At 45.1% G+C, this 21,935-nt stretch overlaps 3 protein-coding genes across 3 annotated transcripts in view; all 3 read right to left on the bottom strand.

The window, feature by feature from the left end:
- Nucleotides 1–4,977, bottom strand: part of LOC8050740 (ubiquitin carboxyl-terminal hydrolase 35) — a 33,006-nt gene extending 28,029 nt beyond the window's left edge. Inside the window, exons 1-4 of the mRNA XM_029984312.3 lie at nucleotides 4,344–4,977; nucleotides 3,006–3,205; nucleotides 2,004–2,110; nucleotides 1,064–1,241 (exon numbers count right to left, since the gene is read on the bottom strand). Of these exons, the coding sequence (XP_029840172.3) occupies nucleotides 1,064–1,241; nucleotides 2,004–2,110; nucleotides 3,006–3,197 (477 nt within the window). The 5' untranslated portion in view covers nucleotides 3,198–3,205; nucleotides 4,344–4,977. The remainder of the gene's footprint in view (nucleotides 1–1,063; nucleotides 1,242–2,003; nucleotides 2,111–3,005; nucleotides 3,206–4,343) is intronic.
- An 84-nt stretch (nucleotides 4,978–5,061) lies between these two features.
- LOC8050741 (ER degradation-enhancing alpha-mannosidase-like protein 1) lies at nucleotides 5,062–7,948 on the bottom strand. Its single transcript, XM_002435119.5, has one exon. It carries the CDS (start codon nucleotides 7,366–7,368, stop codon nucleotides 5,620–5,622), a length of 1,749 nt encoding a protein of 582 aa, XP_002435164.1. The 5' UTR covers nucleotides 7,369–7,948; the 3' UTR covers nucleotides 5,062–5,619.
- A 1,874-nt stretch (nucleotides 7,949–9,822) lies between these two features.
- On the bottom strand, nucleotides 9,823–20,917 carry LOC8050742 (protein unc-50 homolog A). Its single transcript, XM_029984311.3, has 8 exons — nucleotides 20,717–20,917; nucleotides 19,514–19,704; nucleotides 18,071–18,096; nucleotides 16,543–16,608; nucleotides 15,901–16,021; nucleotides 13,494–13,633; nucleotides 12,410–12,511; nucleotides 9,823–10,172 (listed from the first exon to the last, which is right to left on the bottom strand). The coding sequence occupies exons 1-8, from the start codon at nucleotides 20,717–20,719 to the stop codon at nucleotides 10,036–10,038; spliced, it is 786 nt and encodes a 261-aa protein (XP_029840171.2). The 5' UTR covers nucleotides 20,720–20,917; the 3' UTR covers nucleotides 9,823–10,035.
- Between the last annotated feature and the right edge of the window lie 1,018 nt (nucleotides 20,918–21,935).

The raw sequence follows: 21,935 nt of genomic DNA, 5'->3' as shown, positions 1-21,935 counted from the left end.
ATGCATAAAAAACCGTCGTTGTACGTGTGCACGACGCTTCCTCATAAAATCCAACTTGTCGCCTAAGATACACAACGAAGACATGTGTGTGTCGGTGCCGCACCTTTCATGATTTTTGGAAACGAGATGGATTTATGAGGAGTGTGGTGTATCATCTGTGATACCTGAATTCTTGTATAACTTGTCAATGAAGAGTTATGTGCTTTCTCTATTTTTTTTTTTTCCTTTTTTGCATTATTTATAGAAAAATAAAAATTATTGTACAACTTGCACACAAGCACCTCCATACCTTTGCAAACCTGTACATGATTTTTTTTTTTTTTATGCAGTGAAAATTATTAGTAGTAATATCATTAGGTGATTAGGGCAGTTTCACCAAACACCTTTCCACTCCCGATTAGCTGCACATCGCACCAAGTTGATAAACAGTGCTTCCTTTCCTCATTAGTTTGTACGCAAACAATTACTTAGTAGCGTCGTTTACAACATTGGTGAAATGCAGAAGCATGCCGAGTGGCTCTGTTGATGACCCAGGTCGTATTTTACGAGCAAGGACGACCCAGGATGTATTTGGAATGCATAAACCCACGCCTACTCCAGCTTTTTTTCCTTTCAGAGTCGCCCTGGTAGCGTGGTCACTGACGCAACGACTTCTCGATCACCAGCTCGTCCCGAGTTGGAACAGAGACTGTTACGCATAAATATTGAGCACCAACCAATGCTCCTTTATGTTCCCAGCCGCTCCGGCCAGTACGATCGGTCGCGACCAGGAAGAACTCGAGCGATCTGGAAAACGCTGCCTCCGCGTATAATAATAATAGTAAGAATAACAATAACTTTTGTTTCCATCAATTATGATGGGGGGGCCCAAAATGAAAAAAAGCTGCAGTAGGCAGCTTGACGGGTCCTAGGGTCTCTTACACCGGTCAAGAGCAAGCATGCGGCGCACGGCAAAAGTGGACCAACATGGCATCTGGTGAGAGTTCAAATCGAAAGCGTGTCGCGTGAAACCGCCCCGTGGCGACTCTGTCGGCAACACGGGGTCCTCGAGGCTTGTCCTCACCTTTGGGAGGCACTGGGGGAAGCGTTCCAGCATGACGACCATGGAGCAGCAGACGGAGAGCGAGCCGCACGTCTCCTTGAGCAGGCTGATGCAGCGCGTCTGCACGACGCAGCACAGCTTGGGAAAGACGGGCTCCTGCTCCATCTGGGACAGCACTCCCGTGAGCAGCTGGAGCATCCTGCGACGAGGGACGAGTTAAGGCTGGTTCACACAGTCTCGTATTCTTGCGTTACAAAAGCTTACGTACGAGCCATAGGGACATTTGGGCTTTATATTAAGCCTGGCTACCAGTTCATGATACTAGAGACACAGATGTTTCGGTGACTTATGTGTCACAATAGAAAACGGTGCTGTGTGAACCAGCCTTTACACCCGGGATTTGACAAGCACTCGCTCGCGTGCTCGCTCAAGGAACGCCGTGGCAAAGAATAAGCCTGTCATACTGATGAAAACTCTACAGCTTCGTCTCCAAACGAAACAGTCATTGGTTTCAAAACTCTTGGAGTGTTTTTCGAAGAGAATGTGTCACTGGACAACCATGGAAATAGACCATAGATTTCCCGGTTTTAGCCAAAAAAAAGCCAATAAATGTCTTTCATGGTCGACAATATAAAATCTGTTAAACCCACAAAAACACAAATTTGAGGAGAACTGTCTCTCGGACTTTTGTTGGGCGCATACTTTTATTTCTCAAGTATCCTGCCAGTCCCGAATCAGTGGTATTACTGATCTAGGGGGACAGTGGCAAGAAAGTTAGATAAGCTAGTCAGCCATCATGAGTTGTAACAATCTCTTTGTTTTATTCAGTCTTCCTTGTGGCAGAAACATTTTGCTCGAAAATAATTAAATTTTCGTCACCACACGGAGCAGAAGGGTAACGAGATACAAAGAAAACGAAAAGCTCCAGATGATTACGAAGTGGAGGGTCGTAGGGTCGTACCTGTCTTTGTGAATGACTCCTGGTGAAGTAAGGGCCGTGATGAGGTGAGACTGGGTGAAGAACTGCGCCAGTGCACTCTTGTGATGTTCACAGAATGCTGTGAAAACCTTAGCAAAGAGTGGCCAGACAAAACACCTTGTCAGTAACCTTTCGAGCTGCACATGTAGTTTCTGAATGAATTGACTGACTCATCCACACCTCAATTCATTTGAAAAGAAAAAAAAAAGAGAATCTCTTTTGAGCAACTGAGGTCTCACATTGAGGATACTGAAAGAACCGAAGGTTGTTGTGACGGTTTCATGCAACGAAAGTGCCCCCTTTTTCTCTATCGGGCCAAAATTGCTACCCCAGGAAAAGTAAATATTGAAGTCATCAAACATCTGCACGTGCAGTGTACTAATAACTTTAAAAAATGTCCTGCTCTCAATTTAACAACGATTCAGATTTTTTTTAATTATAGGATAATGTAAAATTATAAAAATTATATTTTTCAAATATGAAAATATAAAAAGAAACATAAAAATGTTGTTTGCATCTTCCTTTGTCCCTGTCTGTATTTTTGCGCACTATTTATTTTTGATTATAAATGCCAAGAGTACAGACAATGGAGCCCGACTTTACTGTCACAAGAGACACAACTGACCTGAATGTTTTTCAGTATTTGCAAAATCAAATCTCGCACTATCTATGAGAAATAGACACTTATAACAATCAAAATATTTTTCAGGCCCACGTGAAAAAAGATGGAGAATACACGCAGATCAGAAGAGCTCCAGAGTTGCCCAACAGATGGTGCAAGTGCGTCATCTCATCGTAAGCAGTCACATGCTTACAGTAAAATGAAAGCTTGTGAACCAGCCCTTACATTATACATTTATTTTGCGGTGAAGAGAAAGGTGTGGACCTCCAGCCTGCCTTTACATTTACGCTCTGAATTCGCATCAGTATGTAAGCGTGCGTAACAACGGATGGCACTCTCCATCCACCAAAAAAGCTGCTCACCGAAATGCCCCCATTCTGAAGGAATTCTGTCTCTCCAGTGGTAGCAAGGCTCCACGAAACCTCTAGCAGCGACTCGCAGTCGTCGGGAGCCATTGGCTGAGACGCTGCCGGTATCAGCTTCTTTTCGATTAGATTCTGCTTCACATCTTCGGGGTGATCGGACTTTGCGATTCCTGCGAGGATCCGATGCATCTTGGACGCTAAAAAAAGAATGAACAAAACACCTTTAGTTTATACACAATGCAGGATGGATGGATGAATGGATGCATGACAGATGTTATTTTAATAGGTTGTTGACTTGCGCCACCTATCCGAAGAGTAATTTTAGGTCTAAATTAACAAATGTTTGAGCCAATTGAAAAGATTATGGCAAATTATTAGAAATTGAGTTGCATACATGAAATGTTCATGCACCACAAATGTTTAGCGACTCTCTGAGTTTCCAGACACCAGACACTTACGTTCACGACACTCTTCATCAGATAGTTTAACGCATACCATGTGTACACTTGATAGTCGTTCCTAGAATGTAGCACTACCGCTAATTGGGCCGATAATGGCAATCTTCCAGAGCCTTCCACACTCTCGAGCTCCTCTCCCTCGGTGCGCACAGGTGGTTGAGCTCCTCCTCGCCGACCCCTCTAGTCACATGACCACCCCATTAACCAATCAGCGTCGAGATTCACGGCCACGCCTTTATCTGGGCTTCACGAAATGCTGAACACCTAGCCAAAGAATGTTTCACAATAATAAAATTTAACTTCTATTCATCCCTTCATTTTTGTCACCACTTACAGCAACCAGCCGGTTTCTATCAAGAGATACTTGTAAAGAAATAGATCTACAATCATTGCCTGTAGATAATTTGATCAAGGTTAGTTCCAAAGCAGGAATGCTCTGTGATAGGTTGAAGCAAAACCGATGCTGAAACAACATGCTGGGAATTGAGAATGAACAAGGAGCAAAGAGTGACACGGCAACACAGGTAAAGCTTCTTCGTTTGTGTCACCTGTGTCGCCTGTGTATTAGTTTATCTAAATGCGCGTAGGCATTCCAGAACCAAAATGAGAGATAATATAACCACGAAAATTGCGACATCGCGAGTTTGTTACAATTACTACTAAGGCGGCCCTAAAACAATCTTGTTTGGGGGATCGAAAGAGCGGCAATCAAAAATTAATTAGTAAAAAAACACAAAAAAACAGTTGTTTTTTGTTTGATCTAAGTTATTTTGATATCTTAGTTTCCGGCACCTAATAAGAAGAAAACAGAAAGTTGAATTTGCGTCAAATATCCTGTGATCTTCACGCTTCTGGAACCACGAAGTGTTTTAGTTACCTGGGGTTTTAGCGTCCGGCAATCCAACCCTCCTATCCGTAGTTAGTTCTGGGAGGTCATGCTTTACGATATCAGGCGCGTAAGATCCAGTCAGCACCGAAACACGAGTTAGCAGCGATTCATGGACTGCCCAAGGTTCACCGAAAACAGCTGATATCACTCCTTGCTGAGGTCACGATCTTCTTGACGGTATCCCATGTTCCGAGAAAGTGCAGCATGGCAGACGGCAGCACAAGTTTGCGAGCACCACATCGGCCACAATGGCAGCTGTCTCGGACAGGCACAAACTGATTAATAGAATTAATTAAACGCCACTGAGAGATCGAGCGCTCGAGTTCTCCCAGTCACGCTGAATAAGAGCGGTGTGGATAGATACATGAACACATAGTATACGTGAAGTGTAGACTATGTAAGCGTCTAAACCATAACGTGGACGCCTTAATAGGGCGGCGTACTGCGCCATCTAGTTGGTGCGGTTAAAGTAATGATGCGAAAAACAAAAGTATTGTTTCATGTTTGTTTAAAGAGCAGTTTTATCCTACGCGAGAAGAAATAAGCCGAGCCTAAATTACGCCACTGGAAGAACGCATCGAATGGTTGAACAGTTCAGCTATTTTCACGATTTCTTTGTGCGAGTGAACTTTTGAGGTGTGTCCGTTCTTGTGCACTGTGAAGAGCAATCACCGATAAAAAGTAGTGAGAAGTAATGGATGCCGACTCTAGAGAAAATTATATTTATTTTCATATCACCAAAACAATATCTCCTCTTAACTCAATCAAGCCAGACTGTGACAACATGAAGCCGAGGAATAAAAGCCAAGTACCGCCTTTACAAATCAAAAACCCACATGTAGATGAAAACATGGCAATGCATTTATATGCATTATATTCATTCTATTATTTTTTTTTTTTTGCACTTAAGGTATGACTTTGCATATATCTGCACATATTGAGCAAAACACTATTTTGTGCATAAGTACCACAAATATGTGATCACCAAATCGGCCAAATGCAATTTTATAAGAAGCTGGCACCTTCTTCCCACATGCACGACTGCACACATTTTGCTCCAATACAGTCAAAGCACCTCAGGCCTGTTCAGTGCCAGCTCTTCTTGGCCCCAAAATCTCCCCGTAACTAGGAACCTCCACATTCTAATTCAGTGACATGCCCCAGGCAGAGCTTCGTCTAAAAAAACCACAGGCAGCTCAACTGCTTGGTCAATGCAGGCACACAAGTGATCATTATTCCGCAGTCTCGTCAAAGCACGGAATGCCTAAAAGACATCCCTGTCCAGTCCCAGCGACTGGCTGATCTGCTGGAGGTAGTTGTGCTTAAGCGGCAGCAGGTACTGCCTTTCATCAGGCACTTTTCCGCACTGTCGGTCCGTCTCGTTAAGTCTCCTATTAGAAATCACAGTAGACGCCACGCCAGGTACATCGCTGCTGACAACACTGTGCATGTCTTCTTTCACCTGTTGCTCAGCAGCTGTCCTCAAGAGGCGGATGATCGGCAGGATGTGCCCTTCCGTCGTGAAGACGTATTTGGCGAACCGCTTGTTCACCGGATTGTCAGTGTCAAAAAGGAGGTACAGGTATTTGCAAGTCTCGCTGAGGAAGAAACTTTCCATGCGGTCCTCGAGTGACTTGTCTTGGACGTTGTGTATGGTCGCATATCCACAGTCCGCCTTGGTGAAGTTGTTAAGACTCTGGAGGATGTCCCGTCCCACATGGAGATAGAAAGGGTTCTTTGTCGCCCGATAGAGAAGGTAGGTCGACTCTATCAGCTCGGGTCTGAGCGGGTAAAAGGCCAGGTCAGGGGAGACCTTCTGCCAGTTGAAGCGTTCCGGGAGGGCCCCGAACCGCCTCCATATGGCATAGAAGAGAGCGTGGCTGCAGATGGCTTCCTCGATGTCCCCCATCAAGACCTGGATGCCCGAGAACGATGCCTGGAGGGAATCGATCCACAGGGTTGACGTCGAGCCATCGTGCATGTTGACGTTGACGTAGAGCGGATGATCGCCACGACCCTCGTTGCACAGCAGCCTCCCTTTACGCATGTACTGCTTGATAAGGCTGTAGCTCTCGTTGAACATGCGGAAGTCTTCAACGTCCCCAAACAGGATGTAGGTCTTGAGCAGGTACTCATAGAAAGAGTCCAAGCCTGCTCCAATGCCACTCATCTTCCCGATCCATTCGCCGGTGTTGACGTCAACGATGTTGCCCAGAAGACCCGTGTCCTTCGCCCTGAGGTCCCACAGGGCCCTTGTGGCCCTCCGGGCCACAGTCTCAAAGACCTTATTCCCAACCAGCCTGCTCAAGACTCCGAACTCTAGGAGTAACGACCCCGCACCCGCGGTACAGGTGTGGGTTGAAACGCCAGGCGGGACTCCAGTCCGCAGGTTGACGCGAGGGTAGGGTATCCCTGTCCTCGTGTTCTTGAAGGCCGGCAGCAGCCTGGTGGCGAGATCATTGGACAGCCTTAGAAGGTCGTCCTTGTAGCCATCTGGTCGGAGGTCCCCAAACGGCTGCTCTTCGTCGGTGATTAGGAGGTGAGCAGACAGCAGGGCGCCGAGGAGCCGGATGTTAGCCTCGAACACCTGAATCACGTTGTCCTTGTCGAAGGAGACGTTGTCTAGCACCAGCTGGACGGCGCGCTTGAACTCCGTCACGTTCCGCATCACCGCCAGAGTGTCCAAGGCGTCGACGAGGGTGAGCGAGTAGTCGCCGAGGACGTCGTTGATGTTGATGTTGGACGGATCGTCGTAGTCGGGACCCCTGCCTGTGCAGTAGATGGGGTTCAGCTCGTCCTTGGGGAAGGCGTACTTCATGTAGCTGTCATAAGCAAACTCGAACATGAGCTTCGCCTCTTGCGCCATTTCCAGGCGGAGTTTCTCGGGGAAGCTGCCGTACTTGCGGTCGTAGAAGCCCGGCTTGTAGAAGAAGACATCGTAGCTCGCAGCGGGTAGGCCGAGGCTGACCAACGCGGCGATGATGGTGAGCGAGGCTCGCGCCGCCCGGCACATGACGATCAGCCGTCGACGAAAACGGGAGAACTTCGCGTCGGCTGTGTCGTCATCTCGTACGCGAGCTACGTGGACTTATGAGCGGAGGCCAACACATGTCGCTGCGCTGTCAAAGGGTGCGCCTTGCGGCTCCGGTGTCGCGTAGAGGACATGCCGTGGGTCATCGGCGGTCGCAGCCGTTGAGTTTCGGGGTCTGGTTCTCCTCGAATTTCTGCCGTGACGTTTTGTTTCCTCTTAAAGCGACCCCATTACGACCCGTGCCCCATGTCACAAGCAGCCCACCCACTGCCCCATACCTTGGATTGGATTCGACTTTGGATTCTTGTGGCTGTTGTATGTCGATATGGCTGCTCGGCCTGCTTTCGGTTTCGCCTGTTAGATACCAAGCATAAAATACAAGTTTTAACTAAAATAATCGAAGAGACCTAAATTCTCTTGTAATTGGCTATATTGTATTTGAATAGGAGTTTATTTAAATCTTAAGAAATCAGAAGTCTCATTTTCTTGTCGTATGAATTGTTTCGGTTCCGATGCCCCGCACCCTTACGCGCTTTACGAGACAAAGTCTTGCACAAATTTCACTCCCACCCACCCACCCACCCACACACACACACACAATAAATCAAATCAATCTTTATTTTCATTTGTGCTTTATGTTTGTTTTTGTCTTCGGTCTTGTCAGTTTCCACGCTAACATACTCGCTTCCCCAACATCGATGTTGAAGAGTGCTGCTTGAAGAGAGCGTTCGGCGATGCCTAGTTTATTTTTGCCGCAAAAAAGACCGTGCAAATTTTCTTTTGTGACACCCTGTACATATTTTTTTTAAATTATCACGTAAGATTGTGCAACTTTGCACAACACTAGGTTACTGAAGAACCTCTGGCGCAGCCGATGGTCGATCGATTATCGGTTTTCACAGCTGCAAATTTCTCACAATGCGTGTTTGGCGAAATATTTCCGTCTCTTACATCTACGACGCAAAAAAACTCAACACAAAATACGTGGTTTTTATCATCATCTTCAAGGTGCGCAGCAACGACACAAGTTGAACCGCTGTGTGTGATGACATTTTATGACCTGTTTGCGTAGAGCGACACATGTTTTTTTGCACTACTAGACACAGACGCTACGCATCATGGAGCTTCAACTCCGTCAAGATACAAAAATCAAGGCAGGTTCACGCGTTTACGTTTGATTAGAACTGCTTACGACACAAGATAACATGCTGGCGCCATCCATCGTGTAACCCTGGATCATTTTTTATGCATCATTGTTTCACCGAGGGCTTAAAGGGGCAGTGCAACAATATTCAATTGGAATGTTTTTCACTTTACACGAGCTTACTGGCACTAATGGGACTCAAGGATACTCGCACGCAATGCCACTGACCAAGAAACTCTTTTTTTGCGCTGTAATTTTGAGGACAAAACCGAGCGTTTTCATTCAATCTCTCCTTCGTAAAACCTGATGACGTAGCTCGGCGGTAGCAGTACCGCCCGGTGACGATATTTGAATGCGGCTCATAGATTGGACCCGAGCATTGCGTGGGCACTCGATTTGGGCTCGTGATAATCTATAGCTCGAGAAGCATTCGGGTAGTGTCCTGTGTCCAATCGCTGCAATGACGACAACAGCCGAACCATAACAGTGCCTGGAACTCAGCGCGTGTCCTGTGCCTTGCCAACCCCAGCGCATGGCTATGATCAACATTGGCTCCAGATCACGTGCCCGCTTGTTCTGGCTGCGAGTTGAGAGGATGAATTCTGCTCGTTTTTTCTTTATTTTTTTCTGCGACTTCGATAGCTTGTAGTCAAAGACGAACGGGTATTTTACAGGTCATTAACGTCAGGGATTCATTCTAAGCGGTATTTGCGCAAAATACAAAAATCGTTGCATCGCCCCTTTAAAAAGTTCCGAAAATGTTCCAAGCAATCATTTCTCATTGATTGTGCGCAGATACGATCTCGCAAATACTCCAAAACCTTCAGTCTAGTCATATGCAGGTCGGAGCTGTGTTCCAAGGCTAAGCAAATAAATGGCACAAGTGCGTCATCTCGTCGTGCGCAGTCAGAGGTTTACGTAAAGCAGTCAAACACAAATGCGCAAACCAACCTTAGCAGATAGAAAAAAGATGCCAGGGTTCGATTGAAAGCAGACAATATTAGTCGTCAATAATCGACAGGCTTAGTCCGGCAGCATTTTCTCACTGAAATCTTCAGAAATTCGACTCCAACTTTTGAAACGGACAGCGTTAGGTTCCAGAAACTTTGGCATCTTATCTCAAACCACTACAGCTACATCTGGGTGAAGTCTCAAACTGTCGTGATGTACAGTTCAATTTGGTCACCTTTCTTACAAACCTGACAGCTGAGATATCCAGACAAACCTTCAAACAAAGAGTGGATAGCTGCCAACGCCCAGTCGCAGCCCTGAAAAGCCAGACATCCAGCACAAACCGTAGAAAGGCAGGCTTTATTGGTTCACTAGATGCATATACAGACAATTAAACGGAGGCACTATCCCCAGCCACATTGTTGAAAAGACACATCGGACACAGCATGGTCGGTGGTTGGAGCACCTCAATGTTCCATGCGCACAACACCCAGGATCGCCCGGCCCAGAGTGTGCAGCTTCTTGACGATGACACAACACACAAATCGGTTGGCTCACATGACCCGAAACTTGTAGAAGTCCATCAGCAGTTTACACAGGTTGATGTTGCCTGCCAAAGTCAACAGGTAGATGACAAACAAAAGCACCAGCGGATAGAGGAACACCTGGCTGTTCTTCAGAATTGGAAGTGCTGCAAAAGATGCCACAAGCCACTACTGACACTCTGAATCCGATAGTAAAAACATCAATAATAACATTGTTACAATGCTTGGGAAAGCAAGAAAAGACGTCTATTGATGGGGGGTTTTAATTTGAACTGACAATCGCTCGCGCACTGCTCTGGCAGTGCTTTCTTTCGCCCAGCCTTTGCTAAGGACGCGCCTTTTAGCAAGCCGACCCTGATCATCAGTAAACAGTGGGAGAGGTCGCTGCGAAAAATTTCACTGCAGCGAAAGGCCGAAGCCGCCAAAGCCCTGCCGATAGTAGAGGAATGGTGAGACAGCATCGGAGGAACACTTGAGAGAAACGCAAAAATCGGCAGAACAGTAACAATAGGTAAAATTAGACGAGCAAGAATATCACGAAAGAAACAAAGCAATTTCATGTACCAAGTGAATAACGAGACCAAAGTACCTTTCTTACCTCCTATTCAGTAACGTGAACTGCAAGGGAATAATGAGCATGACATGCCACCTGCTCAGACTAACAAAAAAAAATATATATATTTTCGGGTTAAAACTTTTTTTGAGACAGACTCGTCACTATTTTTTGGCCAAAATTATTGGGAGCGCAGTTTGTCTGAAAACAACTATACCCGTTTTCACCTCAAGAACCGAAGTAAAAAAAGTCCACTCCTCGTGGAGTATTACTAATTACCCCCATTATGTTGAGAATTACGGTATATGTAGGGCCATTTTAGATTAGATATATGTTATCTTATCAAGACGCACGCGTTTCAAATGCCAAAAGCATGGCTTCTTCCTCCGACAAGCAAATCTCGTAAGAACTACTTCGCGCCGCCTATGAACAATGCGCAAAACTTGCTTTTTTTTTGAGGTGAAGACGGGTATAGGCATGCAGTTGTTCCGTCTTTCCCGGTTTTGAAACAGCAACACTCGGATTTCAACCTACCACTTCCTTGAAAAAGCCATGCGTGCGAGCGCATTTTAACCATCCAGGCAGCTAGCCATGCAAACCCCGTGACAACAATTTGCGGCTCAGAACCTAGCACTACTGCACAGCGGGAACAGCCATGAGCCATTTTTAAGATCTCGGCGTATGGGATGGCCGGAGGAGAGCTTTAAGCACCAATACTCTCGGAGGCCACGGCTCTGACCACAAAGTTATTTCCCGACAGTTGCCATCACGGACAGAAACCCTAGGAACTACTTGACACGACGAGGAAATATTTACTCTATTTAATTCATGCGCAAGACTGCACGAGAAAAAAGACAAGGACGCGAGTAGCGGTGCGAAGATAAAGGGTAAAAAAAAAACGCAAAGAGTAAAAGTACTTGCTGTGGTGGTGAGGGGCAACGAAGCAAAGATGACTGCACTTCCCAGTCAGCAATGTTCGCTTACATCCCGCCATAGCTAACTAGCCGCATTTATGCCGAGGCCATCGTTGGTCCCAACACTACTACGTATCACTAAAAGTGGGCTATCTTTTGGCGTTATTTGTTTTCTTTCCAGATCCTATCCTTTACGTTCACACACCACTCACATCCTTCTTGCCTTCTTTTCTCGTGCACAAAAACATCAGCTGCTATGCTTCCTTTTACAGTAACATGGCAAAGAGTGAACGCCACTGTCCCCTTTACACTAATTGGAGCGACAGAGGCGAAGCACGTGACGGCCCACATTAAAGGTGCGAGAGCGTAACCCAGGCAGTTGGAGGAGTGGGAGAGAAGAAACTCCTCTCTTACCTGGACCTCTCTTGCCTGTCCCCAAGTGTTGCTTTCCTCGCCCTAGAAGATTGGCCCATCACTCGAAATTCATACAAAAGCGGCTTCCCTCCCTATCCAGCCATGGCTTTGACTGCACTGCTCGCAACTACCTGGTGAACGCGCTGATCGGCTCAAAAGGACCGTAGTCTTCGCTGTTTGCCAAGTTACGGCGAGACGAAGTGCGGCAGCGCTTGTTTTGTCCACTTCTTAACCTTCTCCTTGGCCTTAGCTTTAGGTATTTGTCTTTCGCTAACTTTTACCCCGCTCGACCTACAGTTCACATCAAATCTATGTGAAGCTCTCGTATCGTGGAGGTTTCTAGGGAATGCAAACGCGAGGAAAACGCAGACGAAAAATATGACAAGCTTTTCCTAGACACATTGCCGTCGAGTCTACTACGACTGAAAGGCGACGGTGACTATTTTAGATCGGCATCGCCGCCGTAGGTGCCCCATACTTGTCGACTTGAGTAAGGACTCACCGCTGTAGCCAAGGAACGTGATGTAGATGTAGTAGCCCAGGGCAATGAACCACAACGTGTTTCCAAAGAGGCGCGAGATGAACCACGGGTGTTGGATGAACACTGCGAAATAAAAACAGGCAGAATAGCAGATGTGATTGACGGAAGCTTACCCCGCTATAGCTTTTGGTGGATCGATATATATCATTAAATTGAGTTACTGGCCCCCAGAAGCCAGTTACTTCACTACGTGTATTGCAAATTTCTATAAAGGTGGAGTGCAAGCCCGCATACATGGTATGCAGGCCAGGGCTTGTACAAGTGTGTAGCTTTAACAGTATTACTATTAAAGAGGCTTTACATTAATGTTTTGTATAGTATACAAAAAAGTTTAACTCTTGATCAGCTAGGTGGCACAAGCTGTCACCAAATTAAAAGGACCGAGCAATATGCATCCATAAATCCCACCATGATAGCAGGTAAAGTCAAAGCATGAAGCTTGCACACCTAGCTTCTGGTAACAAGCTTTCTTTTTTAATTGTAACTCGTTCAAATCCAGCATGTAGGTGTATTTCTTAACGCTGATTTTGAATTAGCAGTCATATTTAAGATATGTATTTTCCAAATAAGGGATATTACAAAATTTAACTTCTTAATTTGGGCATTCCTTACAGGCCATTTGGGTGATTCCTAAATAAATATCTTTTAAAAACTATATATGGGAATAAAGCTGAAAAAATCTCTCCCACAGTTTCTCACACTTTAAACATGACACCTGACACTAAAAAAATGTTGTTTCCTAAGCAACTAGAGACTGAATTTCATACCATATTCATATTTTTTAAAGAGATATTCCAGGTTGAGAAGGCTACAAAATTTAGAAATGTTAAAACTAACAACTTTGCAAAATATGAAATAAAATGTGCATGGGCGCTTTCCTTTGAGAAACCGTTTCGGACACATCTTTGCAACGTATGGTCTCAATAAAAATCCCTTACAACGTATATAGAAAACTTGGGAGAGTGTTTAAAAACAACGGCGACAATGATTTCTGGCCATACACGAAGAAGAAGAGAGATGCGAAAGCAGAGCAGCCGCAATTCACCGTTGAAGAAGAAAAGTTGGAAGACGTGCAGAATGACGAGCAGAGGGAAAAAGGCGTTGAGATGCACATCAAATGCGTAGCCCCACTCCACATCTTCCGTTCGGCACGTCGGCTTCCGCAGGTACTTGTTGCTGACCATCCTGGGAACACAAGGCACGTGCACGCACGAAGAGGAAACTGTGAAAACCCGAACCTACTTTAGACGGAACATATAGTTGGTTGCAACGCAAGATTTTAGCCCACAAAAAATGAAGATCCACCCACACAGCAGAGGGCTGGTGCACCGACGGCCTTCTTCCAGTAAAATAGTGCGCAGTGCAAACACCACTGCGCTGACGAGTTCCCAGATTATACAACATTAATTTCCAAGCAACTGTTTTTGGTTAAAGGTGGGGTTCCGTGCTTTCGGTAAATACCAGTGAACACCCCCGATAAATGACTCCTAAAGTGGTTCTCTCGGTACCGAAGAAAACCCAAAAGCCCCCGAATCGAAGCTGTCCTTGATTAGGGAAATATTTGGGTTTGGAAAAAAAAACTTTTATATGCAACTTTTTTTTTTTTTTTCTTTTGTGAACCTGGACACGATTTATACTGTCTTTGAGGTTGCTTCTTTCTTACGTCCCTGGCCCCGTCTCCCTCTGTTCTAGGGTACCTTGATGATGTTTTTTTAAGTATGTGGTTCAAGGGAGTATTGTAAAATCCGGGGGGAGAGCCCACTCCCTTTTCACTGAAAACTGGGTTAATCTAGATATGGGCACTTGTCTCACCAAATCAGGCGGTTAACATATAATTTACAGAATTTCAAAGTTTAGGAAATGTTAATAGCAGGCACTTGAACGAAGTGGGCGCTTCTGTGGTATTTTACAGTAAGTTCCACGGACTGGGGGGGGAAAGAGGACACAAGGGCGGGGGTAACAAATTTATAAATAGCATGCAGTTGTTTTGTAACATTTGCACTGATCAACCCCAATTTCTTGCCTGGCACTAAACACAAAAAAATAAATAAATAATTTGCAGAAAAATAAATTTTGAAAACAGGGAACCCTAGTCATAGGCCCCTCTAGGTTATAGACCATTTGAGGTTATAGACCAGAGGTTCACCATTGAAGGGTCGTGAAACCCTTGGGGTCCCTGAAGAGGGCTTTCTTAGAGCGCTCAAAGCCCTCAGCTGTCAGTCAAGTCAAGCAATAATCCTTTTTTTTTTTTCATTGCTGCTGTTCTTTTTTAAGCTAAATAAACCAAACCATGCTCATCAAATGAGTAGAGTTGATTACCATTCTTCATTTCAGAACTTCAAACTTGGTTTGCACGAATTTAATTTTCTTTACCCTTCTGCCATTGTAAATGTCCAATAATTTCCCTTCACCCTAGGCGGATGGGGATCCTCCATCTCTTCCACTGATCCGAAAGGGGGTCCCTGAAACTTATGAGGTTGAGAACCCCTGCCGCAGATCATGGAATCTCAAACTGGGTTCCTGGGAGCTCAGGAGTTCCCTATAATACCATCATGAATTCCCCAGAGTTCCCCATGGGTCCCTCAGAACACCCTCATGGTTCCTCAGAGTTCCCCCACAGTACTACCATGGGTTCTCCCGAATTCCCCATGCCAGGGTACCCTCGCTGGTATGCACCCCGTCTCTGTCCCTACATAATGCTTTCCCTGTATAAAGCCCGATTCACACGATGTGATTTTACTCGCAATTTCGGGAGTGCAGCTGTGAGCACCGCAGCTTCCGCCACTTTCTTTGCCGCAAGAGCGACGTCGCAACTGCTAAATCGCAAGCAAAATCGCACCCTGTGAATCCGGCTTATGCACTCTTTTAGTAAATCTGATCCACCCATTTCATGACAATGAGCAACTCACTCCCCCAAATTACTGTTTAGAAGGCACATACACTTTTGCTCCGCTTTATTGCATTGATGCCGAGGCCCAAAAAGGTTTCCTCTACTGCCAATCACAGAAAGGTCAAAGAAATGAAAAAGTCGGAGGACCTGGCCATAAATAACACCGATTTCCAATTAACTGCAAGCTACAGACAGTTATAGACCCTCAAGATTATAGACCACTGCCAGCTACAGCATTTGTCTACATGATGCACGGTCTGCCTACTTTCCGAAGCAACGAACGTGCACACGACGAGCTGCGTAAATGGCACGCTAGGTAGTAATTTTGTAAATGCTAAAACAGAGTGTAGGAGCGCGTGTTTAGCAGCATCCCCTTACGCAACATCAGAGAAATGGTGCATTTTTTATGGAGTGGCGGAGCAATACCATTTTCCCCTGTGACTTTGGGGACAGAGCCTCTTTTTGCGAAGGCTGTGCTTCCGAGTGCACCTGCATACCTTATGCTGCAAGTGCAACTGCATGTATGGATGAAACCATAGCCATTCAATTTCCATTTTCTCACCAGAGTGCAGTGGCAATGAGCACTCCAACACCGATGCAATCGATGAAGATGACCCAAAGGAGGAACTTGAGGAACCCGAGAAAGTGGATGCCCAGGACAAGCACAAAGACTGCCGAAGAAGCTGCAATAAAAGTTGACACTACAACTTCGCGTCGTTGAAGAAAGCGGTGATAAAAAACAACAAAAAAACTGTAGACGTAGACGAAACTTGGAAACTTACGAGTGCCAAGAGGTATCGAGTGTGAGGAATTTACCACAAAACCGGGTACACAAGTTTCTGTTTTTGCTGTATGCCCCCCCCCCGGCGTCAACGAGACGCCGAAGACAGACTCGCTTACCTCACAAAATTGCGATAATACACAACCTATATTTTCTTATTTAAGATCTGACGAAAAGAAGTCACAGCATGTGCCTTCTTTTTATTACCTTTTTTTAAAAAAAAAGGCATGTGTTGCAACCTTTAAGACATTTTCTAAAAGCAATGTAGGTCATTTGAGGCCAGAATTTTTGTACTTTTAGGACGCTTAGAGCATGCAGAATGAGATATCTCCATGAAAAGACAAACACGGACACCTCTTTATCGCCCCTTTAGCGAATGGTAGAGGAAAACAAATTAGAACGGTGTCAAAAGTGTGGCCATACCTATGAGCCAAAGTCCAAGAAGAACCAGGAATGCAGGGTCGTCCCTTGCAAACTGGTCCTTTGTTTCTGAAAAAAAGAAAAGAGAGCAGAGATGTGTGAAATAAGAACTGCCAAATCAGCATGGCTCTTGAAACATCTGTGCCTCAATTCAGTGCTGCTTCAAATCACTTTCGAAAAAAAAAAAAAAAAGCTTATTAGCAACATTTAGAAGAAACTGAAAGGTGTGTTCATCCCACACCCCTGCTTTCCCCTTGGCTGTTTTGGACGAGCCAAGCTCGTTCAGAGCTTAGTTAAGTGCTGCCCAGAGATGGAAGCACATGTACTGCAAAGTTTTAATGCACACGCCTTTTAAAAATGACAACCAATGGTGGAAACGTGCAACCCTGGCTGCACATGCAATAAAAATTCAGAAAAACAATTTAAAGCCGAGAACTGTAAAAAAAAAAAAAAAGGCTAAGAGGCTAAGTTTAACAGTGCACCTTTATAAGGATTGCTCAGTAGGTAGCATCCTCTCTCCCCCTAATCGACTCTCCTTCCTCTTACGAGGGATTACATGTACCACACAAAGTTAAAATGCAATGCATACACTATGCTGGAGGTAACAATACACGTGCCTATATTGCCCAAAAAAAAAGAAAAAAAAGAAAGAAAAGAATGAACACTTTTTGAGTGGAGCAAGGGGGGGTAAACCATAAAACACCGTGCGAGCGATCACATTGAAGTTGAAGGTAATCACGAAAAAATCAGGATGAGGACTTGTTCTATCCAAGAGCAGAAAAGCAGAACGGAAACGTGATAGGGCAGGCCCTCGATTTCGATCGGACAGGACGGTGTAGGAGCAGGACAGGGGTCTGGTGGTACCTTTGCTTTTTAAGCCGTTTTTGAAAAGCCAGTCTTGTGCCGGCACTCTCGCGTCAGGCTTCACCGCATTGCATCGACACATGCACATAAGGCTTCACCGCTTTGCACCGGCTTCTCAAAAAAGCAGATGACACAGAGGTTAGCCCAGTGGGTTCGGAAGTTTGCAGGGACGAATGCTGTTTTTTGCCCATATTTCAAATGCTTTAAAAGTAGGTGGTGAGCACTTACTGCAACATGGGCACGAGCTCAGCATTTTATGATACTTCATCTTCACTTTTGTGGGCACCTACCTCAACTGAGGTTGTTGGTTGAGAGCTAGCTGTTTTACTGGGAGAACATAATAGCGCTTCACGACAGTAGGAACAGGACAACACAATGCGCTAACTTCAACTGGTTTAATCGTCAGATAATCAAGGGTATAAATACTCCGCATCATAATGCCATTCAGCCAATCCCATGCCACGCCACTGATCGCAAGAACTGTGTTTCCTTGTCGCCCAAATCGATCGACGCCACGCTGACACATCGATCCCCGTAGTTTTTTATCAGGTCTGCCTCTATAATTTCCCTTACCGTCTTATCTTATTGTTTTCTAACAACAGTGCATAAGGCATTGGAGGCTCATTAGTGTGGAAACATTTAGAAAATAAAAATAAAAGTTACTCACGCTTACGGTACTGAAAGTTGCGGTACCTGAAATGAACAATCATTAGAAAGCATGAGGTCTTGGCACAGTGCATTGCACCCTGCACAAGTTTACAACAAAAAAGAAAAAAAAGAAATGTGAAGATTGAGCAGTTTAAAAAGTTTACTTCTTGGAATCTGAAAATCATTTACATGCTAGTATGCATCTTGATTTTAGAGGAACAAGAGACTCTAGTATAGTGCACTACTGTGAAAACTTTTAGAACATTTTTCTAAGTAACCGAGTTTGGGAAACCCAAAAAGTGCATGCTCACCATGTTTCTATGCCGTGGAGTAGACCAGCGACAGTATTAAATATTTTGTGAAATCAGAAGAAAAGATAACTGCCAGCACTGCATGTGATCGTGCCATCTATAATCTGTAGTGTCAAATATTCTGCATGGGTTTGCTGGCAACCAAACAATGAATATCACTTCCAAATTTAGATTCAGGAGATGTACTATTGGGCTGGGATTTTGGTGTTTTGTCGTCACTGCCGGGTTTACCTTCTTGTAAAGTCTCAGCGATGTGTCATGCACAGTTCATTTATACAAGCGAAGAATTTCTGTACGCTCTCGTTGCAGCACCCTGTATATCTATTATCATCAAAGCAGGTACGTAAGAGAGATGGTTGGGAAGAGATATTACAACAGTTGAGCAAGGGGAAGGACAGCACTATGGATCTTGGCATTTGTGTTTGCGCTGTCCCTCCCCATGCTCCAGGGTTACAGTGTCTGCAAATTTACTATGTTTGAGTCAAACAGATTGTTCGCCTGTGACCACAAAAAATTGGCTTTTCGACGCATCAAGCTAAGATTTGGTACAGATGTGGCCAAAGACTGTGTATTTTTGTGTATTGAAGTTTTAAAGAAATGAGCTTACTTGAGTAGAGTCAAAAATTAAAAGCCTGTTTTCACTATCTATGGCGCCCATCTGCTGTCAGAAGGCGTTCGATTGGTGCGCAAGAGCCAACAGATGCAGGCGGGTAAGAGCGGTGTGCAAACACTAATCTCCAAAACAGACAATGTTTTTAAGTCAAATGCGGCGCCGGCTTTTTTTGCTGTACAACACAATTTTGTTGTTCTTACTAATAAAACACACCAAATGAACACGAAAACCGATATTCTTTGTAGGGCTATTTCGACTATGTGCCAACAGGTGCCGCCATCCGTTGCATCACCCAGACGTCTTTCATTTCCAGATGGCTGCCACAGGCAGCGAATCCACACTCTTCGTTTTTTTATGCTTTACACGGGTACGTTCATTGTTTGAAATTTTGCAGCACAAAATGCACCCTCTTTGGCCACCTCTGTACCAAATCTTAGCGTGATGCATTGGGAAACCAATTTATGCAGTCCCTTCAAAGCGCCAACAATTCATTTGACTCACGCGGTATGTTCTGTGCTGCCGCGCACCGTGTACTTACACTTTCTGCGGAGAGATGAAGAGGTAGAGCATCTGCCACAGGGCAAACTGGAAGTCCATGTGCCGCACGTGGACCAGCCTCCGAAGAAACTTGGAGCCTTTGTCCTTGGCACTCCGTTTCTCCATATGGTTGGGTATCGGGGAGGGCAGCGGAGAACTCGAATAGCGGATTCCTGTCGTACTCATTGTGTCCTGCAATACAAGGTCCTCTGTGGAACAAAGACACGTCCACAGCACAGCTCAGTGCTGACATTCGTTGCGCCAAACAACATTTCATAGAACAACAACTTTTCTTTTTACAGCGACAGCCATTATAGGCTAGGTTTTGGAGCCGTTGTGACTGGGGAATTTCTCCGCCACAATGACGGCCACCGCATGTGCGGCAGGGTGTTCGTCTGCCGTCACAGTTTGATTCGAGAGCACGGCAAAGGTCTGGGAATCATTTTTTAATGATTCCCTTTGTCAAAGAACATCTTGCTACTAATGTTTCGTCGGACGAGAAGTTTGGTTTGAAACCCGGTCTGAAACTTTTGACCATAGCCAGACATTTGTCGAGAGACGTTTTTCACTGACCACATCTTTTCGGATGGAAACAATTCTTTAGCGACAGTTTGTCTTCTTACAATTTGCTGTCTGTCTCATCGACAGATTAACTTCGACATATAATAAACAGTACTGATTTTCTTTAAAAAAAAGACTTGAATAAAAAAAATAAACGAGTTCAGCCATGTCCAGCCCTCTACCACCATGAAAAAAAAAAAAAAAAAAAATATTTGCTAGTAAAAAATGATAGACCTGGCTTTTGTCTAAATTTTTAAATCGGAGGTGCGCACAAAAAAGAAATGCAATATCTTCGGCGTTAGTTCGCAGTGCATGTTGATGTAAGCTTCATGCAAGAGTTCCGTTTTCTATGACCGGCGGTTTACCAAAGCACCTGTGAGCACAGTGAAGATGTGCCATGACAAATCGAACTCTCGGGGCACAGTTGAACCTTAAACGTTGATGAAGTGTGACTTAAAACGGCAAGCTGTCAGTGAACTCAGGAACGATTGCTGGTTGTGTGGCATGGCTATGACGGAGACATGACAAGTCGCAAATCCGGCCGGGGCGGATGCTAGCATTACGCTTTTAATTAACAGTACTCACTTCGAAGAAGTGTGGCGTCCCGTTTCGTACGCAACGAATGTGCCGACGTGAAACTTACCATTATAGACAGAAATTCACTTTGTAGTTGAACACCTCATAACGTCGCCGACAGAAACCACAGAGATCGCCAAACGCATTCGACTCCCACTGTCCACACACGCAGTCACATAGCGATGACGTAACACTAAACGAGACTCGTGTTCGGAAATACAAGCATCACTCACACCGGAGTGACGCGAAGCCGTAGAAACTAGGTGCCGCAAAATGCTACCCAATTCACAAGACGTTCAGCCAAATGCGTATGTCTACTTATTTTGTATTTGTATGAATAGACTAAAAAGTAGAGGTAATTTTGTTTAATTGGGGGCATTTTCCATTGATTATGCAGTAACTTAAAAAAAGGGGGAGCATATTTGATAAGTACATGAAATGAATAAATGCATGCTAACCAAAGGTGCTTACAGATGTACCTCAAAAATGTCCCCTTATAATGGGCGGTAGCTTGCGTCACCTAGATTAGAAACCAAACGTATACTTTTTTTTGCTCCCGACTGCCGTGCCATAACCAACCCTGGTGGAGTGGTTTATTTGGCGACGCCTCTCTTCCAACCCGCTCCTCTTCGTTGTCGACTTCTATGTATCCTCGGGGGTGTCCTGTATTCCCCTAGTAAAGTATTTTATGCACATCCAAATCACCCGAAACGCCAAGCCTCTGTTCAGCCCTCCCTCAATTCGCGACTCCAGCGACCTATAGGGGGCGCCACCACCAAACAAACATGGCGGCTGAGTCCAGGTCGCGGCGGCTCGGCCGGGCCGCCTGAATGGGTGGGGCGTTCAATTTAACAAATTTTCTTTTGTTTAATGCCCAATTTTATAGGTATTTGAACTGAGACGGTGAAGTGTATTCGGTGCAGATAAACTTGCAAAGCATAGTTTTGTTTTGCCGGTGTTTTTTTGTTCTTTTCGTGTCAAACTTTCGTTTCGGAGATTTCGTTCAAAACCGAAACTATGGGCTCCGGAGAGACGGTAATATACTAATCAGTTTTGATCATCTAAGGAAAGCGGCGATGACTATAGAATTGTTCCACAGATAGTAACTTTTCAGCTAACTCGCATGCCTCGACCATGCGACTTATTTGTCCGCGGAATCGAGCTTTTGTGCGTATCCGCGTTTACGAAACAGCTCCAGTCGTCTGCTCGGCCATCAACACAGGCTCCAGGAAAATTACAAAAATTAAGCAACCGCTTTTTGAGCCAAGGAGCATGTTAACCCGCCG

Source organism: Ixodes scapularis, unplaced genomic scaffold (genome assembly GCF_016920785.2).
Source record: "Ixodes scapularis isolate PalLabHiFi unplaced genomic scaffold, ASM1692078v2 PGA_scaffold13__105_contigs__length_92229423, whole genome shotgun sequence".
In the NCBI taxonomy this organism is placed as follows: Eukaryota; Metazoa; Arthropoda; class Arachnida; order Ixodida; family Ixodidae; genus Ixodes; species Ixodes scapularis.
Note: the sequence above shows the minus strand (reverse complement) of the source record. Positions and strands in the feature narration are given on the sequence as shown.

Bases quoted from the DNA above. Each gene is read 5' to 3' on its own strand.
- LOC8050742 (XM_029984311.3), bottom strand. The intron at 16,609-18,070 runs GTGAGTAACTTT...TCTTTTTTTCAG, and splicing joins CAACTTTCAGTACCGTAAGC to AAACAAAGGACCAGTTTGCA. The intron at 16,022-16,542 runs GTATGGCCACAC...CTTTTATTGCAG, and splicing joins TCTTGGACTTTGGCTCATAG to CTTCTTCGGCAGTCTTTGTG.
- LOC8050741 (XM_002435119.5), bottom strand. From the start codon at position 7,368: ATGTGCCGGGCGGCGCGAGCCTCGCTCACCATCATCGCCGCGTTGGTC.